General features: G+C 40.8%; 2 protein-coding genes across 3 annotated transcripts; one reads left to right on the top strand and one right to left on the bottom strand.

The window, feature by feature from the left end:
- The first annotated feature begins 218 nt into the window (after nucleotides 1–218).
- Nucleotides 219–11,426, top strand: atp2a1l (ATPase sarcoplasmic/endoplasmic reticulum Ca2+ transporting 1, like). Of its 2 annotated transcripts, XM_023270496.3 has the most exons (24): nucleotides 219–496; nucleotides 1,446–1,463; nucleotides 1,797–1,879; nucleotides 3,031–3,135; nucleotides 4,043–4,181; nucleotides 5,000–5,080; nucleotides 5,170–5,255; nucleotides 5,353–5,650; nucleotides 5,755–5,921; nucleotides 6,001–6,089; nucleotides 6,190–6,292; nucleotides 6,390–6,521; nucleotides 6,715–6,831; nucleotides 6,935–7,153; nucleotides 7,258–7,369; nucleotides 7,931–8,154; nucleotides 8,270–8,490; nucleotides 8,592–8,794; nucleotides 8,884–8,969; nucleotides 9,060–9,193; nucleotides 9,306–9,423; nucleotides 9,577–9,694; nucleotides 9,995–10,040; nucleotides 11,123–11,426. In XM_023270496.3, exons 1-23 carry the CDS (start codon nucleotides 379–381, stop codon nucleotides 9,997–9,999), a joined length of 2,976 nt encoding a protein of 991 aa, XP_023126264.2. In that variant the 5' UTR covers nucleotides 219–378; the 3' UTR covers nucleotides 10,000–10,040; nucleotides 11,123–11,426. The 2 variants fall into 2 exon arrangements, with proteins under 2 accessions (XP_023126264.2, XP_023126256.2); XM_023270488.3 differs by lacking the exon at nucleotides 9,995–10,040.
- Nucleotides 11,427–11,768: 342 nt separating this feature from the next.
- Nucleotides 11,769–18,405, bottom strand: sult1st6 (sulfotransferase family 1, cytosolic sulfotransferase 6). The gene is made up of 7 exons (XM_023270508.3): nucleotides 17,672–18,405; nucleotides 16,469–16,597; nucleotides 15,223–15,320; nucleotides 14,902–15,028; nucleotides 13,801–13,895; nucleotides 13,063–13,243; nucleotides 11,769–12,148 (listed from the first exon to the last, which is right to left on the bottom strand). The coding sequence occupies exons 1-7, from the start codon at nucleotides 17,856–17,858 to the stop codon at nucleotides 12,036–12,038; spliced, it is 930 nt and encodes a 309-aa protein (XP_023126276.2). The 5' UTR covers nucleotides 17,859–18,405; the 3' UTR covers nucleotides 11,769–12,035.
- Nucleotides 18,406–21,649: the final 3,244 nt, after the last annotated feature.

The following is a 21,649-nucleotide window of genomic DNA, read 5'->3' as shown; positions in this document are numbered from 1 at the left end:
CATCCGTCTCCTGCGTTACCTCGTTTCCAAATCCAAGCCCTGTCCCCAGTTCCTGTCCAAGTCCAACATCTCACCTCCCAATTGCTCCACCTCGAGCCCCACCCTCACACCCCCCCTCCACCATGACCGCCCATGCTGGAATTTGGAGGCGTGAGTAACTGGGGTGTCCACCAATCCCCAGCCTCTCAGTGGTATAAAACCCTGAGAATGTATGCGCTTATTCGCTCTTTCTGTCAGTCCAGCACTCCTGAATTGGAGGGTGCCACACTTGTAGGTGAGGGTGGTGGACCAAGGGTGAAAACTGCAGAGAACAACAAAGAAGTAAAAGAGCGCGGATAGGCACGTTAAATCGGCCAATCCCTTGTCTATCCAGAAAGGATGGAGAACGCACACACAAAGACCCCGGCAGAATGCCTGGCCTACTTCGGGGTGAACGAGAACACTGGTCTGTCTCCTGACCAGTTCAAGAAGAACCTGGACAAGTATGGCTACAATGGTGAGAGTTCGGGCAACAGGGACGGGGTGGGAGACCTACTAAAGGAAGAAAAACTCATGTAGTAGCTGTTCGGCAAATAGGCCGCATAGAGAAACCCAACTGTCAAAGAAACATCAGAGCGTTCATAATATTCCACAAAGCACAAAAACTTTTGCTGAGATGATTCGTGAAAGTGCTTTCCTGAGTCAACACCCGCGGAGTTTCCAGAGATACTTTGTTGAGTTGGGCTGGGTTGAGATTTTGCATGTGATGCTTTTTTAGAGAGGAGTTGCAACAGCTGGTAGAAATGCAGAGACATTGAGAAGCAGAGACTTTGAGGGCTTTGAAGAGCTATTTAAAGATAGCCAAAGAAGATGGCTGGAGAGCGAGAGAGACAGGTGATGGCTCAAGAAGCTTCCTGGGTGATATATGGGGCGGGCGCTAACAGGAGAGGTGGATAATTTTAGGCCGGGTAAAATGGGGAGGTCCTTAGATGGCTTACAGCTAAATGATCCATACAATGATTGCTAATCAATAACCAATGAAATGGTGAATTAAATAGCAAAAGGATCCGTGATATGATGTATTATAGCAGCAATATTCTTGCTTTTACAACGATGTTGCTTTGGTGCGTTTTAGTGAGCTGCCATTAAACATGTTTGAAAAATTAAGCCACTGTATGGTGGTTTTCAGGCCTAAGCTGCAAATCAGAAAGCTTTTTAGTATAAAATTTAGCTAATTAGCTACAATGTTTAAAGTCATCAAGTGTAAAACAGGGAATTTTGAAAAGGCGGAAGTTTACGAAAACAGTCATCTTGTGGTCTCAGTTATCACCTCACAAGACATCAGTTTTTGTCACTTTTGTTAGAAGTGTTTCTTGGTGAAGACAATCATTTTGACTAACCATCCTTTTCTCTGTCTTTCTGTTTCTACACTCGTCCACCTCCTTCACTTGTGTGTCCAACTCCAGAGCTGCCCGCTGAGGAGGGTAAGTGTTCATCCAACCACATTTACAAAATGTGAACATCCAGACACCTGATTTGACCCAGATAACGTGACCATCATCATTACTCTGAACTGGCTCCCCTCCACAGAGGGGCTTGATTGTGTAATCCCCCACACCCCGCTATAACATCGTACTTACCACTGGACACCACCAGTCACTGACAAAATATCATATTTCTACCATCATAATGAGCAACTGAAAGTACAACTCAATACTATATCCTGTAAGCATGTTCCTTTCCACACAAATACACTCTCATCTAATGTTATTAACCACTGATTAATAGAAGTTGAACTTTGTCTCTGTGCTGCTCAGGTAAGAGCATCTGGGAGCTGATCATTGAGCAGTTTGAGGACTTGCTTGTCAGGATCCTGCTGCTGGCTGCCTGCATCTCTTTTGTAAGTACATAAGCATTAGTACTACTTTTCATTCATGTCAGTAAGTTTTGTCAGAGACATAATACTAGCAGCAAATTCCAGAAGACACTGTTACGTGTGATCATTTCTCCATAGTGACACTTGAAACACAGAAAAATTGTTCTTACTTTAGTCATTGACAAGATCAACACTGCTTACGTTTTCTTCCATTTTGACAAAATCTTTTGTCCCTCTCACAATCTGGAAATAGGTGATTAATTGATTTCAACTTAAAGCCCGTTGCACAACCCAACCCAGTAAACAGGCAAACTGCAGACAATCATTACTTCATGGCCTCTTTGTCAAGACAACATCTTATCCTCCAGGAAGAGTTCTCCACCCCTCTATGTATTTTTGAGGACAACTTGAGAGCAGGGAGACGGATTGCGAAGGCTTGTAGGAGGTGTATTAATTCCTCTGCACAATTTTCACCCCTTCGGGCAGCTGTCATGATGGCCTTAGAAGGCGAATATTGAGGAGCAAGTGAGAGATGGGGGTCAGAAAAGTATAGGGGGGCTAAGGGGTAAGGGTTTATTTTAAGAAAGCCCCAAGCTGAGGAGAGAAACTGAATCCTTCAGGAAAGGTCAGGCCAGAAGGAAGGAACGAAGGGCCTCCTCAGAAAGAGCGCTGCAGTAAGAAGGAGCAAGAAGCTACGGGACACTGATATCAGATTAACAGTAATTATATAATCATGTTGGGACATGCAAAAATTAGATTAATATTCCAGCTGTTGACACAGAAAATGAAAAAAATGTATTTAAAAAAATGAAAGTAAATGAAAGTAAAGCCTAAAATTGCTTGCATAGATAAGCATTTAAAATGATATATTTTTATTTTCTTGTTATATTGTTTACATGTTTTTACATGATCCAGCTGACATGTAAAACCATATTAAATGCATACAAAACTAGATTCCCTCTAAATACCTGACCTCCTTTATGGTAGCCTCTGTAATCCGTAGAAATTCTGATATTTATACAAGTTTTTAACCCTGTTACGAGTCCTTTCATTCAGACACAATTAAATATTTAAACCATTTTAATGATACATCCGGGACAAAAGTTCAGAGACATTTGCATCCTGTCACTGCCATCTCCACCAAACTGACTTACTCTTTTCCACTCTGACCTCAGGTGCTGGCCTGGTTCGAGGAAGGTGAGGAGACCGTCACCGCCTTCGTGGAACCCTTCGTCATCCTTCTTATCCTCATCGCTAACGCTGTTGTTGGAGTGTGGCAGGTGAGTGACAAGAAGCAGCACATTGAGCAACAAGACATATCCATTACTGCCACGTTTTCTGCCCAGACACAGTTGCTCAACAGGAATGCTGTCACTTTTAGGCTCAAAATAGTTTAGGTGTTGAGCAAATCCTAAACAAACAACTTCACTCACAAAAGCTTTATGTGATATCACTTTAGTGTAATTATATGAATATTCTTTCAGTTGCAAACATCATCTCCAGTGTATGTTTTGACTGCAAGTGTCAGATCACGCTCTTCTGCATGTGTGCCAATAAGGAACTGGCACTGCTGCCAGGCATCAGTCAGTGAGGGAACATTGCTTTCATCGCATCCATGCCAAGTGTCGAAATCAGCTGTGTTTCTCATTTAAAGAACTGACTGTAGCAACCTACTATTCGAAGATCTATGCTGTGCACCCCAAAGCCCACACCCCTTGTCATCTACACTCTTGCTATATATATATATATATATATATATATATATATATATATATATATATATATACACCAACTTCCACACAGAAAACTGTGTTTGAAAAAGAAAGAATCCCTACCACGGTGTCCTAAGATGTTCTAGTGCACATCAGATAACAGATGTGACCTACTCATGTGTCATCAGTAACTTGTGTACCACTCTGTAATTGCTGTGCGTAATGACTCAAAGCCTCTTAGAGGACATTGCCAGTGCCGGACCAAGGACAAAATAAGTATAGTTTACATCCAAGCGAGGATAAACAGGCGTGTCGACATCCCTCTAATATTCACATATCCACTTCATCACATACAAATGTGACACAAAGATTTCATTTGTGTGTTTTCGCCTTTTTTTTTTTTTTTAGCAGATCCTCTTTACTTGCTTTGACTTTTTATGACAATTTGTGTCTCTTTTGTCTGCGTTTGCCACAGGAGCGTAATGCTGAAGATGCCATCGAGGCCCTCAAGGAGTACGAGCCTGAGATGGGCAAGGTTTACCGTTCTGACAGAAAGAGTGTGCAGAGGATCAAGGCCAGAGAAATTGTCCCTGGAGACATTGTCGAGGTGTCTGGTAAGTAATTTGAAGATTCTTTATTGGGAGTCTCTGTTAATTATCTTTAAAAGTGGAACCCAATCTGTCAACATCTACTGAGATACTTAGGTTTCTGTTTAATTAATGAAAGACAGACACAAATTCAGGATTTATTTGTCTGGTAAAGGCTGAATGCAAAGCCTTGCATGTTTTTAAGGCAGCGTGAGTGAGGCTCAGCGGTGTAGCGCTGCAGTGAAAACGTGCTGACTGGAGGAAAACAAAATCATGAGTATAAATACTCTCACCAGCACCTGCCACACCTCTTCTCCACTCCCTGGCAAGGCCCGCTTCGGTTCATTTGTCAGTGCACACCTGTTGCCTCTGGCTGGTTGTCCCCGAGCTACACTATGTGTACTTCACTTTCATTGGTCAAACTGTATATCACTTTAAGCTCAGCATCATTATCAAATCCATTTTTTTATTAATTTGGCAAGTTGTCTAGGAATTTGGAACTTATGCTGGAGAATATAAACATTATTGTGTTTTTATTAGTCGTAGTAATTCTCAGTTAGGTTTAGCTAAATTTCAATAGTTGGCTCATAGTTAGTTTAGCTAAATTTTAATTCATCTTACACTTAATAATTTGACACTATCAGAATCAGAAATACTTCCCCAAAGGGAAATTGCTTTTACACAATTACAGTCACCTTGATGTTATAGTCTGCAAAAATAATTAAATATGAGAAACACCACATCAGTATGGCTGTGTTTAACTGTTTAATGTCTGTTAGAAAAAATGTAGGCCTTTTGTGACAGTTTAGTGAATGTTAATGATGGTTTTTCTCTGATTCCCACAGTTGGTGACAAAGTCCCCGCTGACATCAGGATTGTTTCCATCAAGTCCACCACCCTGCGTGTTGACCAGTCTATCCTTACTGGTAAGCTGTCAAGAAAATCAGTCAGTAATTGGTTTTCTGTCCCGTCTCAAACTCCAGTTTTTGAGTAAATCTTCTGTTCTCTCTCCCAGGTGAGTCAGTCAGTGTGATTAAGCACACTGAGTCTGTTCCTGACCCCAGAGCTGTCAACCAGGACAAGAAGAACATGCTTTTCTCTGTAAGGATCCTACCACTGTCAATAATTTATCCTCAGTGCTTTTTGCTCCTTGTTTCATTTTCATCTGTTTTCTTTTGTCTTTTTCTCTCCACTGTAGGGCACCAACATCGCTGCTGGCAAGGCCATCGGTGTGGCTATTGCCACTGGAGTCTCCACTGAGATTGGCAAGATCCGTGACCAGATGGCTGCCACCGAGCAGGAGAAGACTCCCCTGCAGGCCAAGCTCGATGAGTTCGGCGAGCAGCTGTCCAAGGTTATCTCCCTGATCTGTGTTGCTGTCTGGGCTATCAACATCGGCCACTTCAACGACCCCGTCCATGGAGGCTCATGGATCCGTGGTGCTGTCTACTACTTCAAGATCGCTGTCGCTCTGGCTGTGGCTGCCATCCCTGAGGGTGAGGCGGGAGGAGGGGAAGGCAGTAAACTCAGAAAGCCCTCATGCTTGTTTCACCTCCACTGCTTGTTCATCACACTCAAATTTTTCACCAATGTGCCTCAGGTCTGCCCGCTGTCATCACCACCTGCCTGGCCCTCGGTACCCGCCGTATGGCCAAGAAGAACGCCATTGTCAGAAGCCTGCCCTCTGTGGAGACTCTGGGCTGCACCTCTGTCATCTGCTCCGATAAGACTGGCACCCTCACCACCAACCAGATGTGTGTGACCAAGGTCAGTATTTAACCAAAAAGTTTTCTTTAAAACTACCCACTTGAGACACAATATAAACTCCTTAATTCTTCCTCTACAGATGTTCATTGTCAAGAGCGTTGATGGTGAGCATGTTGACCTTGATGCCTTTGACATCTCTGGCTCCAAGTACACCCCCGAGGGCGAGGTGTAAGTTGGTTTTCATTGCCATGTATCATCATTCAGTATAGCCAGTGAAAGTGTACACGAACTGTCTCTAAATGTTTGTAATCCCCTTCTTCTCTTTCAGTTCCCAGGGAGGCGCCAAGACCAACTGCAGTGCATACGACGGCCTTGTTGAGCTGGCTACTATCTGCGCCCTGTGCAACGACTCCTCTCTGGACTACAATGAGGTAAAACCACAAAAATCATGCAGTCTGTTTGCCACACTGAAACCTCATTACTTTCAACAGTGTGACCAATTCTCTCCATCACCTTCCTTTTGTCCAGTCCAAGAAGATCTATGAGAAGGTCGGTGAGGCCACGGAGACCGCCCTGAGCTGCCTGGTTGAGAAGATGAACGTGTTCAACTCCAACGTGAAGAGCCTGTCCAGGATCGAGAGAGCCAACGCTTGCTGCACCGTAAGTTTACTCTTGTCTTGTGCAACACGTGAAGGATAATTTACATTTTAGTTTTTATTACAGCTAATTGTGAACCACTGAAAACCAGCACAGAGAATAAGTCTTAGTTTTAAAATTTTTACAGTTTTATTAACTGGCTAAAGGGTGACTGCCTGTCCACCAAAGAACCTCCTCTCTTTGTGCCCTCCGACAGGTGATCAAGCAGCTCATGAAGAAGAACTTCACCCTGGAGTTCTCCCGTGACAGAAAGTCCATGTCCGTGTACTGCACTCCCGCCAAGGGTGATGGTGGTGCCAAGATGTTTGTGAAGGTCAGTCCCTACTTTCTAACTTGTCGCAGCCTTTGGTGAGATCTGCACTCTAATGGTGCTGCAGTCACTAAAACACAACATAATCGTCCTGTCCTCTCTGCAGGGTGCCCCCGAGGGTGTGATTGACAGGTGTGCATATGTGCGTGTTGGCACCACCCGCGTTCCCCTGACCAACGCCATCAAGGAGAAGATCATGGCTGTTATCAGAGACTGGGGTACCGGCCGCGACACCCTGCGTTGCCTGGCCCTTGCCACACGTGACACCCCACTGAAGCTGGAGGAGATGAACCTCGAGGACTCTACCAAGTTCGCCGATTACGAGGTGAGAACATCAACAACCTGATTGGACTTGGCATTAAAATATGCGGATACAACTCTGACTACATGTAAAAACTTAGACTGATCCATTCACACTTCTCTCCTCAGATGGACCTGACCTTTGTTGGCTGCGTTGGTATGCTGGATCCCCCTCGTAAGGAGGTCACTGGCTCCATTGAGCTGTGCAGGGCTGCTGGAATCCGTGTCATTATGATCACTGGTTAGTATTATGAATGGGTTGAATTACTGATTCAGAAATGTGCTGTGATGCTCTCTGTTGTCAAACATTATCAGCCAGGTTGTATCAGTATCAAGATCTACATTTGCACTGAGTAAGACTGTTTTTGAAAGCAGGATGCAAAGTTTTTGTTAATTTGGAATTTATTGCTGATTTGAGTTTGCTGGTAAAGGAACATAAAATTTTTTATTTATTTATTTTTTTTTAATCAAACTTCACATTATTTACTTACCATATTTAAAGAGTAAATATAGCATATTATATACCAAATTCCTCATTTTAAAAAATAATTTGCCATTTCATTGGAATGTTTTCCTCATTAGTTTCACAGAAATTGCAGCGTACTGTAGATAGTATATCTTGCATCACAGAATCAATTTTATTATTGTAGAACTTTGGTCATGGGTAGGGTATTTGTTAAAACTATTTACAGTATTGTACCTCCTTTAGCAGTTTTTGGTGTTTCCACTCCCACATGGCCCCAGATTGTTTGTTTGAAACTTTAACAACTTGTCACCAAACGTCTCCTTCTCTGTATGTCAGGTGACAACAAGGGAACTGCCATCGCTATCTGCCGTCGCATTGGCATCTTTGGCGAGGACGAGGATGTTGAAAGCAAAGCCTACACCGGACGTGAGTTTGACGACCTGCCCTCCCACGAACAGGCCGAGGCTGTGCGCAGGGCATGCTGCTTCGCCCGTGTGGAGCCATCCCACAAGTCCAAGATTGTTGAGTTCCTGCAGGGTTACGATGACATTACTGCTATGGTAAGAACCCAGCAGCAAAAGATAGAACTTGAACTCGATACAGACACATCAGGTAATTTATCTATAAATGTATGTAGTGTGACAGCAGTGTAATCCTCATGTCCTCTGAACCCAGACTGGTGATGGTGTGAACGATGCCCCTGCCCTGAAGAAGGCCGAGATCGGCATCGCCATGGGCTCTGGCACTGCCGTTGCCAAGTCTGCCTCTGAGATGGTCCTGGCTGACGACAACTTCTCTTCCATTGTGGCTGCTGTTGAGGAGGGCAGAGCTATCTACAACAACATGAAGCAGTTCATCCGCTACCTGATCTCCTCCAACGTTGGTGAGGTCGTCTGGTGAGTGGCCTAAGATAAAAACACTATGACAAACACCTAACCGCTGTCTTCCTCTCTGTCTCTGGCTAATCCCAGCTTTGTGTCATTTTTCTCTCCTTCAGTATCTTCCTGACTGCTGCTCTGGGTCTGCCTGAGGCTCTGATCCCTGTCCAGCTGCTGTGGGTCAACTTGGTTACCGATGGTCTGCCCGCCACCGCTCTGGGTTTCAACCCCCCAGATCTGGACATCATGGGCAAGCCCCCACGTTCCCCCAAGGAGCCCCTGATCTCTGGCTGGCTGTTCTTCAGATACATGGCTATTGGTGGTAAGTAGGAGCGCAGAGATTTTGTGAGGATTTAGTTTAAATTGAAGAAACCACTTACCGACGCTGACGCTGTTCTCTTTCCTTAACAGGATACGTCGGTGCTGCCACAGTTGGTGGTGCTGCCTGGTGGTTCCTGTACGATACCACTGGCCCCAGTGTCACCTACCACCAGCTGGTAAGTGACTGTGTCTGCCTCATACTGCCTACTAAAAAAAAAACAAACTGTGATGTAGACACTTCATAACCTCACTTCTCCTCTGTGCAGTCCCACTTCATGCAGTGCCACGATGAGAACGAGGACTTCGCCGGCATTGACTGCGAGATCTTTGAGGCTGCTCCTCCCATGACCATGGCTCTGTCTGTGCTGGTCACCATTGAGATGTGCAACGCTCTCAACAGGTACTACTTTACATGCGTTAGAATGAGACCCTGTCTTTGATGATATGCTTAATAATGTGGTTTCTTCGTGTAACACAGACATTTATTATCATGCTTTCTTTTCTTTTTCAAGCTTGTCTGAGAACCAGTCTCTGCTGCGCATGCCCCCATGGAGCAACTTCTGGCTGCTCGCCGCCATGACCCTGTCCATGTCCCTGCACTTCATGATCATCTATGTTGACCCTCTGCCCGTAAGTCAGACCTTCACCCTCTCTACAGCCTGATTTAAGAGCTGAGGGGTTTAAATCTCTCAGCTTGCTCCTCGGTGACTTGTAGTTTTTGTTCAAATTGCTCTCCTCTGTCAGTTTCCACCAGTCCTGACTTCCTTTTTTTGCCCCCCCCAGATGATCTTCAAGTTGACCCATCTGAGCGTGGAACAGTGGATTGTGGTCTTGAAGCTTTCCTTCCCCGTCATCGCCATTGATGAGGTGCTGAAGTTCGTCGCTCGCAACTACGTTGAGAGTAAGTAGCTTTGCATTTGTGCACATCCACTCTAACATATTTTTAAAAACTTAGATGTTTAATAGGATAACAGATAATCATTTTACATTTACTCAGCGAATAATTGATTAGTATTGTCACCTTTGTAGAAGTAATGATTAATTGATATTAAAAGTTCATCTTCGTCTTGTTCTGTCATTTAATTTTCATTAAATCATCTCCATCCATCAATCCATCATAACTTCAGTGTTTTAATTTTTGTTATCACTTGCTGTCTCCACCCCTCATTAACTCACTTAACCCATTTTTGTCAATTTCCAGACTAAATGCAATCAACCAACCACCTTTAGCCTGTAACTAAAGCAAGGTATTCCACAGCTCCCACTGCTGCTCGTGGCTATTACTGTGTATCTACAATTTGTGTGTATGTTTGTGTACTTTTTTGTCGTCTACCTGTTATCAGAATCATGTTGATGTGGAGTTCTGGGGTCTCCCTATGACTTAAGGACATCACAGGAGAATTCATTTTAAGTTTTGAATGTTTGAGAGTGGAAAGATGACTTCTGTGTGGGGAGATCCCTGAGTGCTGCTGACTGTAGGTGATGTTCTCCTCTGAGCTCTGTCTCTGCTTGTTGTTATTTCTATTTCTGGCAGGTTGACTCAGTCACCTCTGAGTAGCTGCTGTCACTGTTAGCATCACAGTATGCTTGTTAAATGTTTATGACCGAGTGTGATTGGTGCCTTTTCTGGTGCCATGGTTTGTAAAAGCGCATTTATAAGCATTTAATAAATGGTTTATAACACTTTCTAATATAGTAGCAGCAAGATAATATGATGTCTGTTTGGGTATTTATTGAAAATTTAACTCAGAAACTGTGACCTGGTACATAGGCAGATAATAAATAACAATATAACATAAATTAAATAACACAATTGTTGACAAATACTACAGGAGAAAACACTTTCCCTTACGTTTGACTGTATTTACAGTCAAATAAGTTATAAACCATTTGCTACATGTTTATGTTTATAAAGTGTTGATGCGTTGAATTAGACTGCAGTGCTCTTCATGCCCTTATCTTAGTCGTGACAAGATGTTTTTCTTCTTTGGAGCTACATGTTCTCTGTAGTTATGTTTGATTCCTTGTGAGGCTACGTTTGCTTGAAATATTTCCTATTTCACAGCATCAATTATGCTTTTCGCTTTAGGAGTCAGTTGAGTGCAGTTTGTCCCATTTAGTGATTTTTAACACTGGGTCTAATTTTATCCTCTCACTGGCAACCTGCCTCTGCCAACAAACAAGATTTATTGAGCATCAAATCACCTGGAGGTTAACTTTAAATGGTTTGAATTGTTTCTCAACTGACTCAAGAGCTCTGGGCCTGCAGATAAAAAGACAAAGCTGAAGCCCTTTCCCGCTCTGATTTATCTATTTTTTTCTTTCCCAGGTACAGAAGCTAAATAGCGATGTAGAAGAAGAGGATCTTAAGGGTTCAGGAGAAAGAGGCGGAGAAGAGAGAGAGAGAGAGATCACAACCAAAGAGGGGATCCATAGTGAGCCATCTAGAAGAGAGAGGAGAAAACACATGAAAATGTACAAAAAAACCAATAAAACTCATTTTTAAAAAGTCAACATAAAAATAGCCTCTATATAAGGAAGGAGATTGGATTGAAATGATAAAGAATTAAAATATTTAAGATTTTATTCTAAGAAATAAATATGTATTAAAGGTGATTTTTTTGTTAACCTTGGATATTCTCAGCTGTTGTGTTTTTGTGTCCTCTGTCCATTTTCATATGATTGACTTTCCAGCTCTTTACTTTGATTCTAGTCTTTGTTGCTCGTGTCTCGCGCAGCCTCCCTGCTTTAGCTGGGCTCTGTACAGTGTGGTGTAGGGTTGCAAAATGACTTCATATGGGCAGAAAAACCAGCCTCCAGCTGCCAGCGCTCTCCATAGTCACCATGCAGTCAGCGGACTCTGTTGGAGGTCTCATGATACAAAATGGGCATGTCCACTCAGTCACAACACTTTTGGTCTTATATATTGTTTACGTGACAAGCTGCAATAAAGTGATGATTAAAAACTCATTACCTCGTATTGTGAAGCACATTTTTATTGATCCTTCACACAGACGTTTGGATAATTTCCTCTTTATAGATAAATCACGAGGTGCAGTGATTACAGTATTTACCTCCCATACTTGAAGAACGAGTCAAACCGTTTCCATTTTACTCATCGTTTGTTTCGGTTTTTAGCTCATGGCAAACTTTCTGACAGGCTTTGTGCTGCTTGAGTGCTGCACAGTGTCCGTTCATCGGTCTTTGGTTTGCAGAATGAATTTGGAAACACCCAAAATCCACTAGATGAGGGTCCTGAAGGGGATGTTGAACCCCTTCATTTGCTTCTCATAATCTTCATCAAACATCTTCGATTGCTCGGATGTGAAATGGTTTTTCCAATCACCTACTTCACCTGTACAGGAAAAAAAAAGGCAGAAGAGACAGCAGTACCATAAGAGAAGTAGATCAAAAGCTACACAGATCATGCTGTATCTAAGAAGTCAGTTCTTAAAAAACCTTTTCCTAAAGCTTCTATTGCTGAACATCAGAGGTGCAAATATCAGTTTATTTGTTTGTTATTTTCCTTGTTAAAGGATTGATTTGTTTGCTTGGTTAAGAGAACAGTGCCAAATAGCCATAGCTAGTTCCTATGTGAAATCTTCAAATTACTTTTTCTTGATTGAAAATAATATAAAACCCAAATTACAACCCTGACATTTATGGAAAACAGTAAATCTTCACATTTGAAAAGCTGCCACAACAAATTTGAGGCATTTTTGCTCAAAAAAATCAACACGACATTATCAAATTAGTTTCTGATTAATAAATTATTGATTAGTAACCAGTTATTTTAAGCATTAAGCTCTCCTATTCTATGAAAAACTGGAAGGCAATATGTCCAGAAAACTGTAGGGGGCGACATTGTACCACACAAGTCCTTATGGAACAGAATAGTGGCTCCTGGCTGTAAGAAGCTTGTACTGTCTATGCTGAGAAAGAGGTTGATTTAACTGTGTCACATTAATTTATGGACAGAATGTTGTCAGCCCTCATCCTTCTGTGCCTGAGATTCAGGAATTTTTCAATTTGAGAATGTTATGTCCTCATTTTATGTTCTGATTTTGTAATAATTTCCCTAAAAACTATGTCCCCTTTGCTCCGGTGCTCAGAACTGAACTTAGATATGCTGCTTCTTGCTTTAACTTTTATCCTCCCATTGCAGAACACTCGTCCTAAATCCAAAACCTGGAGCTTTGAGACTGCATGTTTGCAATTCTGCAGATCAATATGTTAATTTTGTACAAGACTGAGAGCTGATTGATGCACCTTTTCTCATGAAGGCTGAGATGGTTTGATCAAAAACAGGCGACGGGACACAAGAGTAGTTGGCCATCGGATTCTCCTTCATTTTCTTGAAGGACGTGAGCTCCACAATCCGGCTGATGACCTCATCAGAGACTGACAGGTCCAGGTACTTCATGATGCGCACCACTTCACGCCGAGGATTCTGGTAGTGGAAAACACATGTTCAAACAGCTATAACAACACATTATGTCATTATCTTATAACTAAGAAGACAACTACCAGAAATACTGATACATAAATTATGTACAAGTGATTGAATTTTTACAATTAATATGTTTCAAGGCTTCTTCTTTTTTTTTTTTTTTTTAAAAAAACGGTCTGTTTGTTTTCAATGCTTCAAAGGCAGAAAGAGATTTTAAAAATCTATTTTTGCATATATAGTATTTTGCCAGCAGAATCAGATCGTTTTATCCTGCACAGAAAAGTTATGTTGCTGCTGTTTGTAGAAAGAAGGGATTCTGGGGGTTTTTTCGCCAAAAGGTCTGATTGTTCCATGATGAAAATCTGTATTTTCTAATCAATCAGATGAACAGTGGACACATATCACTAGCAGTTGTTACATTTGTTGTTATATTTATGATTCCATGGCTTGTTTTTGCTGTTAGGGGAAAGGAGAAGTCAAATATTTGGTCTTAACTCTTTAATAATATCAATTTTGCAAAATGCTTTGGTAGAACTGGGCTCATATGTTCTCTGTACCTCTTTCATATCCTCGTAGAAGACGTAAAGGATGTTCTTCTTCTCTCTCTCTTCCCAGTAACCTTTCACATGATCATACCAGGAGCCCCATGACACTGTAGAGACACAGCAGGAGTCATTCATGCAGCTGTGAGGAAAATGTTAGAATACATGGCTTCCACTTTCTGATCTTTACTTGTGGAAGTCATTAACCATTGGATTTCCACACTGTGAACAATCCCTTTGGCGGATGTTTATCCTACTCCAGCATCACACTTGCTTTTTTTAATGAGGCTTTAAATTTGCCAGGAAGTTTGAGAAGTTGAACAAATGAATTAGGTCCTTTGATAGACTGGTAGCTAAGAGGGCAATTATTTTTCTCATACAGTAGGTGGGGCTGGACAGCATTTTACCTTTAATAAATGAAATCATGATTTTAAAACTGCATTTTATGTTTTCTGGGTTAGTACTGTATGAACGTGGAAAGCATGAAATTGCCTAAATTTGTGGCTGTCTACAATGCAAGCCTGCCAGTTGCACACGTGTCATTAGTGCTGGTCAGGCTAGCTGAATAGCTATTTTTCCTTTTCGAGCTCTTAACTTATCTATTAAGTATTGCCAAATTACTCATTGACCTTTAATAAAGCCACAAAACCAATAGAAAACAAATGTGGTAAATTTAACAGTTTCATTGTGTCCATGTGCACCAGAGAGGTTGTCAGCTATACAAAACAAGGAAAAAAAATGCTTCTGATGCATTAAAGTAGCAGCTGGTCTGGACACCAATAGAGGAATCGTGAACCTTCAGTTTTTGTAGATCCTCGTAGCAGACCATTTTCTTCTGAATTGCCTTTATTGCACTCTGCAGCTGTGCAGGGTGCTGCTAATCTAATCACAGCCACTGAGGCATGACAAAGTTCCCATGGGAAAAAAAAATTAATAAATATTAGGTAACCTGAAGTATAGGATTCCAGCAGTTACCATCCACAAGTACATATGGAAATTTTATACAGGTTCACAAAAGCCCCCGGGTGTCCAAAGGTGCTGGATTAGTAGTTAGGCATGTGTTTGTGATTCAGAAGTGTTAAGAAGAAGCACAGATATGTAACTGAATCTACTTACACTCTCCTTGCATGAACTTGGTGATGTAGCCATCAAAGGGCCCTGGTTCAGGCTGGGTATTATTCATGAGATCAAAGTAGTAGTAGCTCACCAGGTTGTCTTTGGCATTGCGTGCCACGTAGATTGTCTTCACACATGATCAGAAGGGACATAAAAAGGAGACTTATAACAACAATACAGAGAAGAGGTCACTCCATTGGCAGCTGGTGAACGACAATAACCTCTTATTCCAATTACATGCATTATATGTGCAATAACCAACAAAATAGACAGCAGGATCTTTCCTTTCCTCACTAAAATCTGTCAGACAGCAAGTTTTACCTTGCATTTGTTTTCCCAAAATCCAAGAGGTACCAGCTGAAAGGGAAGATGTGTCTTGATAATTCTTGGGGGATCCATTGTCCTCAGCAGATCGAGACCTGAGACATGCAAAAGAAGGAGTACAAACTTATATATTCTATGGTAACTCTGATTCTAAGTTACAAAGCCCATGTAATGATGGATAACAATCCAAAAGTTGCTTCATAATATTCAACTAACCTAAACTATTTGCATTCAAACAAGATAAAGAGAACAAACTTCTAAAGTCTTTTTGGGGCATCAGTTGTAGTTAATTTTAAACTTTACAACTAAAAGTCCATCACTTCAGACCAAAGATAATTTGGTGCAAAGTGTGTTTGCCGCATCAAAAGTCACAGTGGTTCTTGTCTTTCACTTCATTTTCAGGAAAGTGCAAAGTCCCTAACCTCAAGGAGAACACCTCTACCACTCAGTTTAACAGGTAGAAGGAGCTTGTTTTTGTTTCCTTGTTTTGTTAATGATTGCTCTTTTCTGGATAGGTTAGATAAGAAGCTTGGTACCATTCTTATCCTGCATTAGACATGATCTTACAACCAGTGACTTGCTAACTAATTAGCCTCTGAAAGACTGTAAAAGTCCACATTTGATGTTTCCTTCCAGAATTGATCATTTCTAAGTGTTAGAAGTGCTAGTAATTTGTGTTTCCTTTGAATAGAGTTTACAGTGTTTCTTATGCTAAGCTAAGCCAAGCCAAACAAAGCCATGATAATCTAACTGACCTTTAGCTATAGCTACACATTTAGGCTATAGACAGTAGGATGGTACTAATCCTCTCATCTATGTCATCAAGAACATAATTTAGCTGTTTTCATTCAGTATCATAACATTTCTAGCAGAATAGGTCTTATAAAGCAACCATACATGAACTGCAGAAAGACAACTTTCGCACCTAACTAACTAAACACCCTCTAAAAGACCATTCAGGGCCACAAGTGATATTTTTCTGCCCCAAGTTTCCCAAAATTGATAATTGCAATGTATGTAATTGAAAAATATGCATTACCATGGCCATTTTTGCTTTGACCATTGTCAAAACATTCCTTCAGGAACTGCATTTGTGGGTCCTAATATGATAAGATACGGGTGAAGAATGCATCTTAAAGGGTTATTGCACAAGCTTGTAGAGCACACAGTCTACTTGTAAGTGAAGGACAGCTCAGAACGTAATCTAAACTTAAGTACAAGGTCCAGAGACAGAAATCCAGACCTGAGGGGATGGGTGGTGGGGAGGTGATCTCGAGGAAGGGACTGCGGATGGGAGTCGGGGCTCGTCTGCAGGCCTCAGCATCTCCATTGTGAAGAAGCAGGTCAACTATCTCCTGGGTCCATGTGGTCCCTATAATGGTCCCAAAAAACACAGATACCCAAGTGAATACACAGGATTCCTCGAGTGTCACCAAACTGAGACAAACGCAACTCCTCATTCTTTACACAATTTAGTCGTAATAGTAAGAAATAAATTGCTTTACTTCACCAATAACACCTAGTTTTTTCTTAGACCCAGCTGACTGTAGACAGCTGGGTCGTAACACATCTCATCAAACTGTTATTAGAAGATCAGTCCAGTGTTTTGGGATTTTTAAAATATTTTTTCTACATTTTCTAACATAGTGATGTTAGAATGTTAGATGTTCTCTTTTGCTTTATTTTCTGGAAAAGCGCTGTATCTTTTAGTAGAGGAAGAAGCACAAGTAGCTAGCTTTACACACTGTCTACCGACAATCTCCTGCAGAACAATCTTAAGCTTGACACATTTTTATTCTTAGGGCAGCTGAGGTGACTAATTTTGCCTCCCTTTACTTCCAGCTGCTCTTCTTTTACTTGGTTTATATATAGAGTTGTTTATCTTGAATTTGTAGCTGTACATTGTAAATGAGGCCTCCATTAGGATAAAGGTTGAATGAATGAATAAATATTTAAATTTTAAGTTCTGAACTGAAGACAAAATATGCTTCAAAAAGTACAAAAACTTTAAGTAAAAATATTTTAAATTCCTTAAAAATACCATGTGCCATTATGTATTACATTTATGGATTATAGTTACTTATTCGTCTCATTGTTAATTCCAACTAATTTTAATGTTGTTAAATTCTGTTGCTATCTCATATAGCCATGTGCACCTCTTTTATTGCTGTCTATTGTATGTAAATGAAATGAGGGCTGTCCCAAGGTGTGTTCCCTGAGCTTTTAAATGAAAAGTAAACGCAATAAATGAATGAAACAAATGATCTGCAAAGTAACCAAACCTGTTTCTTCAAAAAGATAAGTGCAAGCAGAAAATGTCAACATGCAAGTACAATTAATTTTCTAAATGTACTGAGTTACTTTCCTCTGAAGTGTTAATATTAGATTTTTGATAAAAATAAAAAGAAAGATTGTTTCTAAACCGATTTAGCGGCAGCATGGGTACCTGCTTTAGGGTAGGTGGCAATGAGGAGGTCCGATGGATCAGGCCGGAAAGCCCAGACAGCGTCAAAGTTGTTGGCGATGAGATTCATGAGAGGAACTCCTCTGACAGGGATGAGAGGGAAGCGCATGATGGAGGAGCCAGCCTTCTCAATGGCCTCGCTGTAGGTCATCTCTCCCTGCTTAGACATGACTGAAACTGCCAAAAGTTCACTCGAACAAATCAAGAACCAGAAGCCAAAATCTGACTGTCAAATGGCTCAAGCAAGACCAGTATGGTGCTTCTTACTGAGCTCCTGTCCTCAGCTGACTTCGTCAAACATTCACAACTGAATTGCTTCTGTAAACGATAAATTCCAGCTGTGCACAAATCCCTTCCTGCTTGACTGTGAAGTGCACAGTCACTGTGTGTAGTTTTTTCTCTGTCATTATCTCTTCCAGTGGTTATCTGTAGATCCAGGAGTCCTTTGGTTTTGATTACTCGTGGCTTCCAGCGTAAGACCTCTCCAACATCTGAGTCCAACAGCAAGAATCTCTCACTAGACTCTCCCAGAAGCAATCCTTCCTGAAGTCCCAGCTAAAGTCTAAGTGCTTCAGTGTTCTTCTCTTCCTTTTCTATCTTTGTAACCTGAGTGCTTGTACCAGGTTCTTATCTGTCTGCAATCACAGGAACTTACACAGGCAGACAAAGAGAAAGTGCCCTTACGTAACATTCCCAGTTACGTAGGAATTCCCCCTTCGCTCACAATGTTATCCCAACTGCTTCCCCTGTATTTAAGGAAGGGAAATGGGAGGGTGGAGCCCTGCAACCCACAGAGAAGTGAAATGTAATCACACTGAGAATGCATAAGAGATGGATTGAATATTTACTTTAATACCAAAATTGCTTTATGTTGTGTTACTTCACTCTTTCTCATTTACCAAAGCAAACAACAGTTGTGTTGTAGTGAGTGAAAAATAAAAAACAATTTTAAATAAATGTGACTGCATTTGTGAGGTGTGTGGACGTCCTTCACCAACCAAAAAAACAACAGCTTTGGACTGTCATCTTTCCAAAGTCAACAAAATGCGACCAAACTGCAGTAATAGGAGAGCCTGAAAGAGGTTTGCTTTTCTCATTTCAGTTTTTACAGCAGAAACATGTTGTGTGTCGATGTGCAGCTGGACAGTTTTCTGGAAAGTGTGCATTCATGTGTTCATGCTCTGTCTTTTCAGCCAGAAGGAACTGTTTAAACTATACATTCCCGGATTTCCACAGTCAATATCCTGCCCCGCACAGAAACAATATTTGCAATGAAAACAAGCTGAACCTCCAGAGACATTTACCAAAGGACAGATTCATGTTAAGTTCAAAACTATAAAATGCAGAAAATGTCATGGTTAAAGCAATGTAAACAATAAGTCACTGACAGAGCTACAATCAACAATCATGGGACAAAAATTTAGGGACTTTTCAGGTAAACTGTGTTTACACAGAGCAGAGAGGAGATGATGAAAGAGACGGACAGCAAAATAAAAATACCCTGAGCAATAAAATAAACAACACGGCTCAAAAACAGCATATGGCGGAGAAAATAGTCGGAAGATACATTCAGCATGGTGAAACATCGTTCTACAGCTGATGAGTTCAATTTCTATAGCATCTGGAGCAATTCTGTAATAGTGTGGTTATTTCATTTGTAACACATATGCTCTTAATGTTATCATCTTCTAAACCTAAATATCCCTAAATATAAACTCAACCCTTTCCGTATTATTCAGTTAAGGATTCTAACAAATAGTTTGGTAGCTAAAAGACAGAATGGTTTCTCGTATGTTTGTTGATCTTACAGTCTGAAATGAGAAGCATGTCTCAACCTGCAATGAGTGAAATCTGTGCAGTTCCACACGTTCGCATGTGGAAGCTTTCCAGAACATCCACAGCTGTTTGTCCTAGTTTTAAGCTGTGCAGCTCCACCAGAGCAGGTATGTATTTCTGGAAAAGAAACAGCAGTCCAATGAGATGCATTAATAAAACAACAGCATGGAGCCATTAAACTTTAAAACAGAGAGTAATAGTGAATAAACCTGAGATCGGGCCATGCTTTCATTCTTTCAGTCACAGATGTAAAATCTGCACAGATGCAGTGTGGTACTGAAACGGTGTTGGCCTGTGGGTCACTGTCCTTCACCTTTAATACACTGTTTGCCCTGCAGGCTGTGAACCTCACCGACATGCAGGTCACGCTGGGATTTTGTAAACTAATCATTGCAAGAATGAAATCTGCCACGCTGTTGAGAGTGTGACACTATCACCAGAACTATTGCTAGCACTGGCACTGGATTGTACAAATACAGCCTACTGCTGTTGTCAGACCTTTAGATGATCCATTCAAAACTGGCTTCAAAGTGTTTGCCTGCTTGTTCTAAATAATGGTGATTTTTTTAAAAAGGACATATTATTGGCATATACCTACTAGTTCCCAGAACAGTTTAGGCCCAGAATACATCTGTGACATGTTCAGAGAATACAAACCTAGCAGGGCTCTTAGATCCAAGGATTCAGGTCAGCTGGTCCAGGCCAGAGTCCGGACTAAACTTGGAGAAGCAGCATTTAGCTGTTATGCTGCAAACAAGTGGAACAAACTACCAGTGGAGATTAAACTTTCACCAAATGCAGACACTTTTAAATCCAAGTTAAAAATATTTCTTTTCTCATGCGCTTATTCATGAAATTTGCACAATATCGTTTAACTATCTGCACCTCACTGTAACGCTCTTAATGTTTCATGTAAAGCACTTTCAGTTGTCTTGGACATGAAGGGTGCTACACAAATAAACTTGCCTTGTCTTGACTTGCCTTTTAAAACTGGTAGTACTAGAAGTAACTTTGTTGTTTTCCTTTTAAAATCCAGTTTTCAATGTTTGCTTACTTATAAAGGGTTAGTCCAACCATTGTAAAGGTCAGTTTACTTCATGTGTCCACAGACCTCAGCATGTGACAGCAGTTGTGTAATGTTTTCTGTAGCCCTTAGAGGAGCTTTGTAAAGCCTGAGAATGCATTGAGCTACAGTTGAAGTTTCAAATATTTGGCAGGAAACCTACATTATGAACTGGGAACATTTTGTTTAAAAGATGACGCCATTTAATCCAATGGGAAAGTCTCGATGTCTAGAAATCAAGATGAATAGTTTGTAATGGAGCGATTTTAGATTCCTGTTTTTTGTTGTTGTTTATTATCGTTACCGTGCATTGTGTACTATGTTTGTACAATCCCTCCATGAAACTGTGGATGTTTGTTACTTTAAAAGCATTTTAAGAAATTTTAAAAAGATCAGTCTGTTTTTGTTTTTTAATTCTTTATTTTTCAATTTTATAAGATTTTTTGTGATGGGTACAATTCACATGTCACACGTCACAGACCATTTCCCATCCAGAAAGTAAAACAAAATACAATAAAATAAACGGAAACATGAACATCTTTATGAACATTAGGGCGTGGCCATTACATTGTCTTTAAATTTTTAGACTCAAAATTAAATTGGGCTGTTCAATTTTAATACACGCAACCCATTTTTCCCAACATAAGATCAGTCAGTTTTAAGATTTAAATCAAAGTTATGGTATGTCACATAAAATAGTTTCAGGTTCGGAGCTCTAAAATAGCATATACAAATGTACACTCATGAACATTTATATTTTTTCTCTTAAGTTTGTGAACATAAAGTTTGATAATTCTGAGAACAGTTATCAAAATAGAAAAAGAAGACAAGATTCAATAGATCGATGGGTAACAGTAAAACCTAAGAATGCAAATGAAAATGTTAACATTTTGTGCACTTCTAACTGGCACTGCATGCGCTGTGAAGAAGAACATCTTTTGCTCCAGATATCTTCTAGTGTCACTCCTTCATTCCATTACTCGTTGTGATTCAAAATCCTTGATTCAATCTTGTTTCAGTCTCCTTTTGCTCTTTGTTCTCTGACTGTCTGTCATTGATTA

This window comes from Amphiprion ocellaris, chromosome 18 (genome assembly GCF_022539595.1).
Source record: "Amphiprion ocellaris isolate individual 3 ecotype Okinawa chromosome 18, ASM2253959v1, whole genome shotgun sequence".
In the NCBI taxonomy this organism is placed as follows: domain Eukaryota; kingdom Metazoa; phylum Chordata; class Actinopteri; family Pomacentridae; genus Amphiprion; species Amphiprion ocellaris.
This window is presented reverse-complemented; position numbering and strand designations above follow the sequence as displayed.

What these genes read in the sequence shown, in the direction of transcription:
- sult1st6 (XM_023270508.3), bottom strand. Translation starts at nt 17,858, where the DNA reads ATGTCTAAGCAGGGAGAGATGACCTACAGCGAGGCCATTGAGAAGGCT. An exon ending in TTTGGGAAAACAAATGCAAG is followed by an intron (nt 15,029 to 15,222) that starts GTAAAACTTGCT and finishes TCATGTGTGAAG; the next exon opens with ACAATCTACGTGGCACGCAA. An exon ending in CTCAGCCTTCATGAGAAAAG is followed by an intron (nt 12,149 to 13,062) that starts GTGCATCAATCA and finishes TTTCCTGTACAG; the next exon opens with GTGAAGTAGGTGATTGGAAA.
- atp2a1l (XM_023270488.3), top strand. Translation starts at nt 379, where the DNA reads ATGGAGAACGCACACACAAAGACCCCGGCAGAATGCCTGGCCTACTTC. An exon ending in TACACCCCCGAGGGCGAGGT is followed by an intron (nt 6,090 to 6,189) that starts GTAAGTTGGTTT and finishes CTTCTCTTTCAG; the next exon opens with TTCCCAGGGAGGCGCCAAGA. An exon ending in GTGTCACCTACCACCAGCTG is followed by an intron (nt 8,970 to 9,059) that starts GTAAGTGACTGT and finishes TCCTCTGTGCAG; the next exon opens with TCCCACTTCATGCAGTGCCA.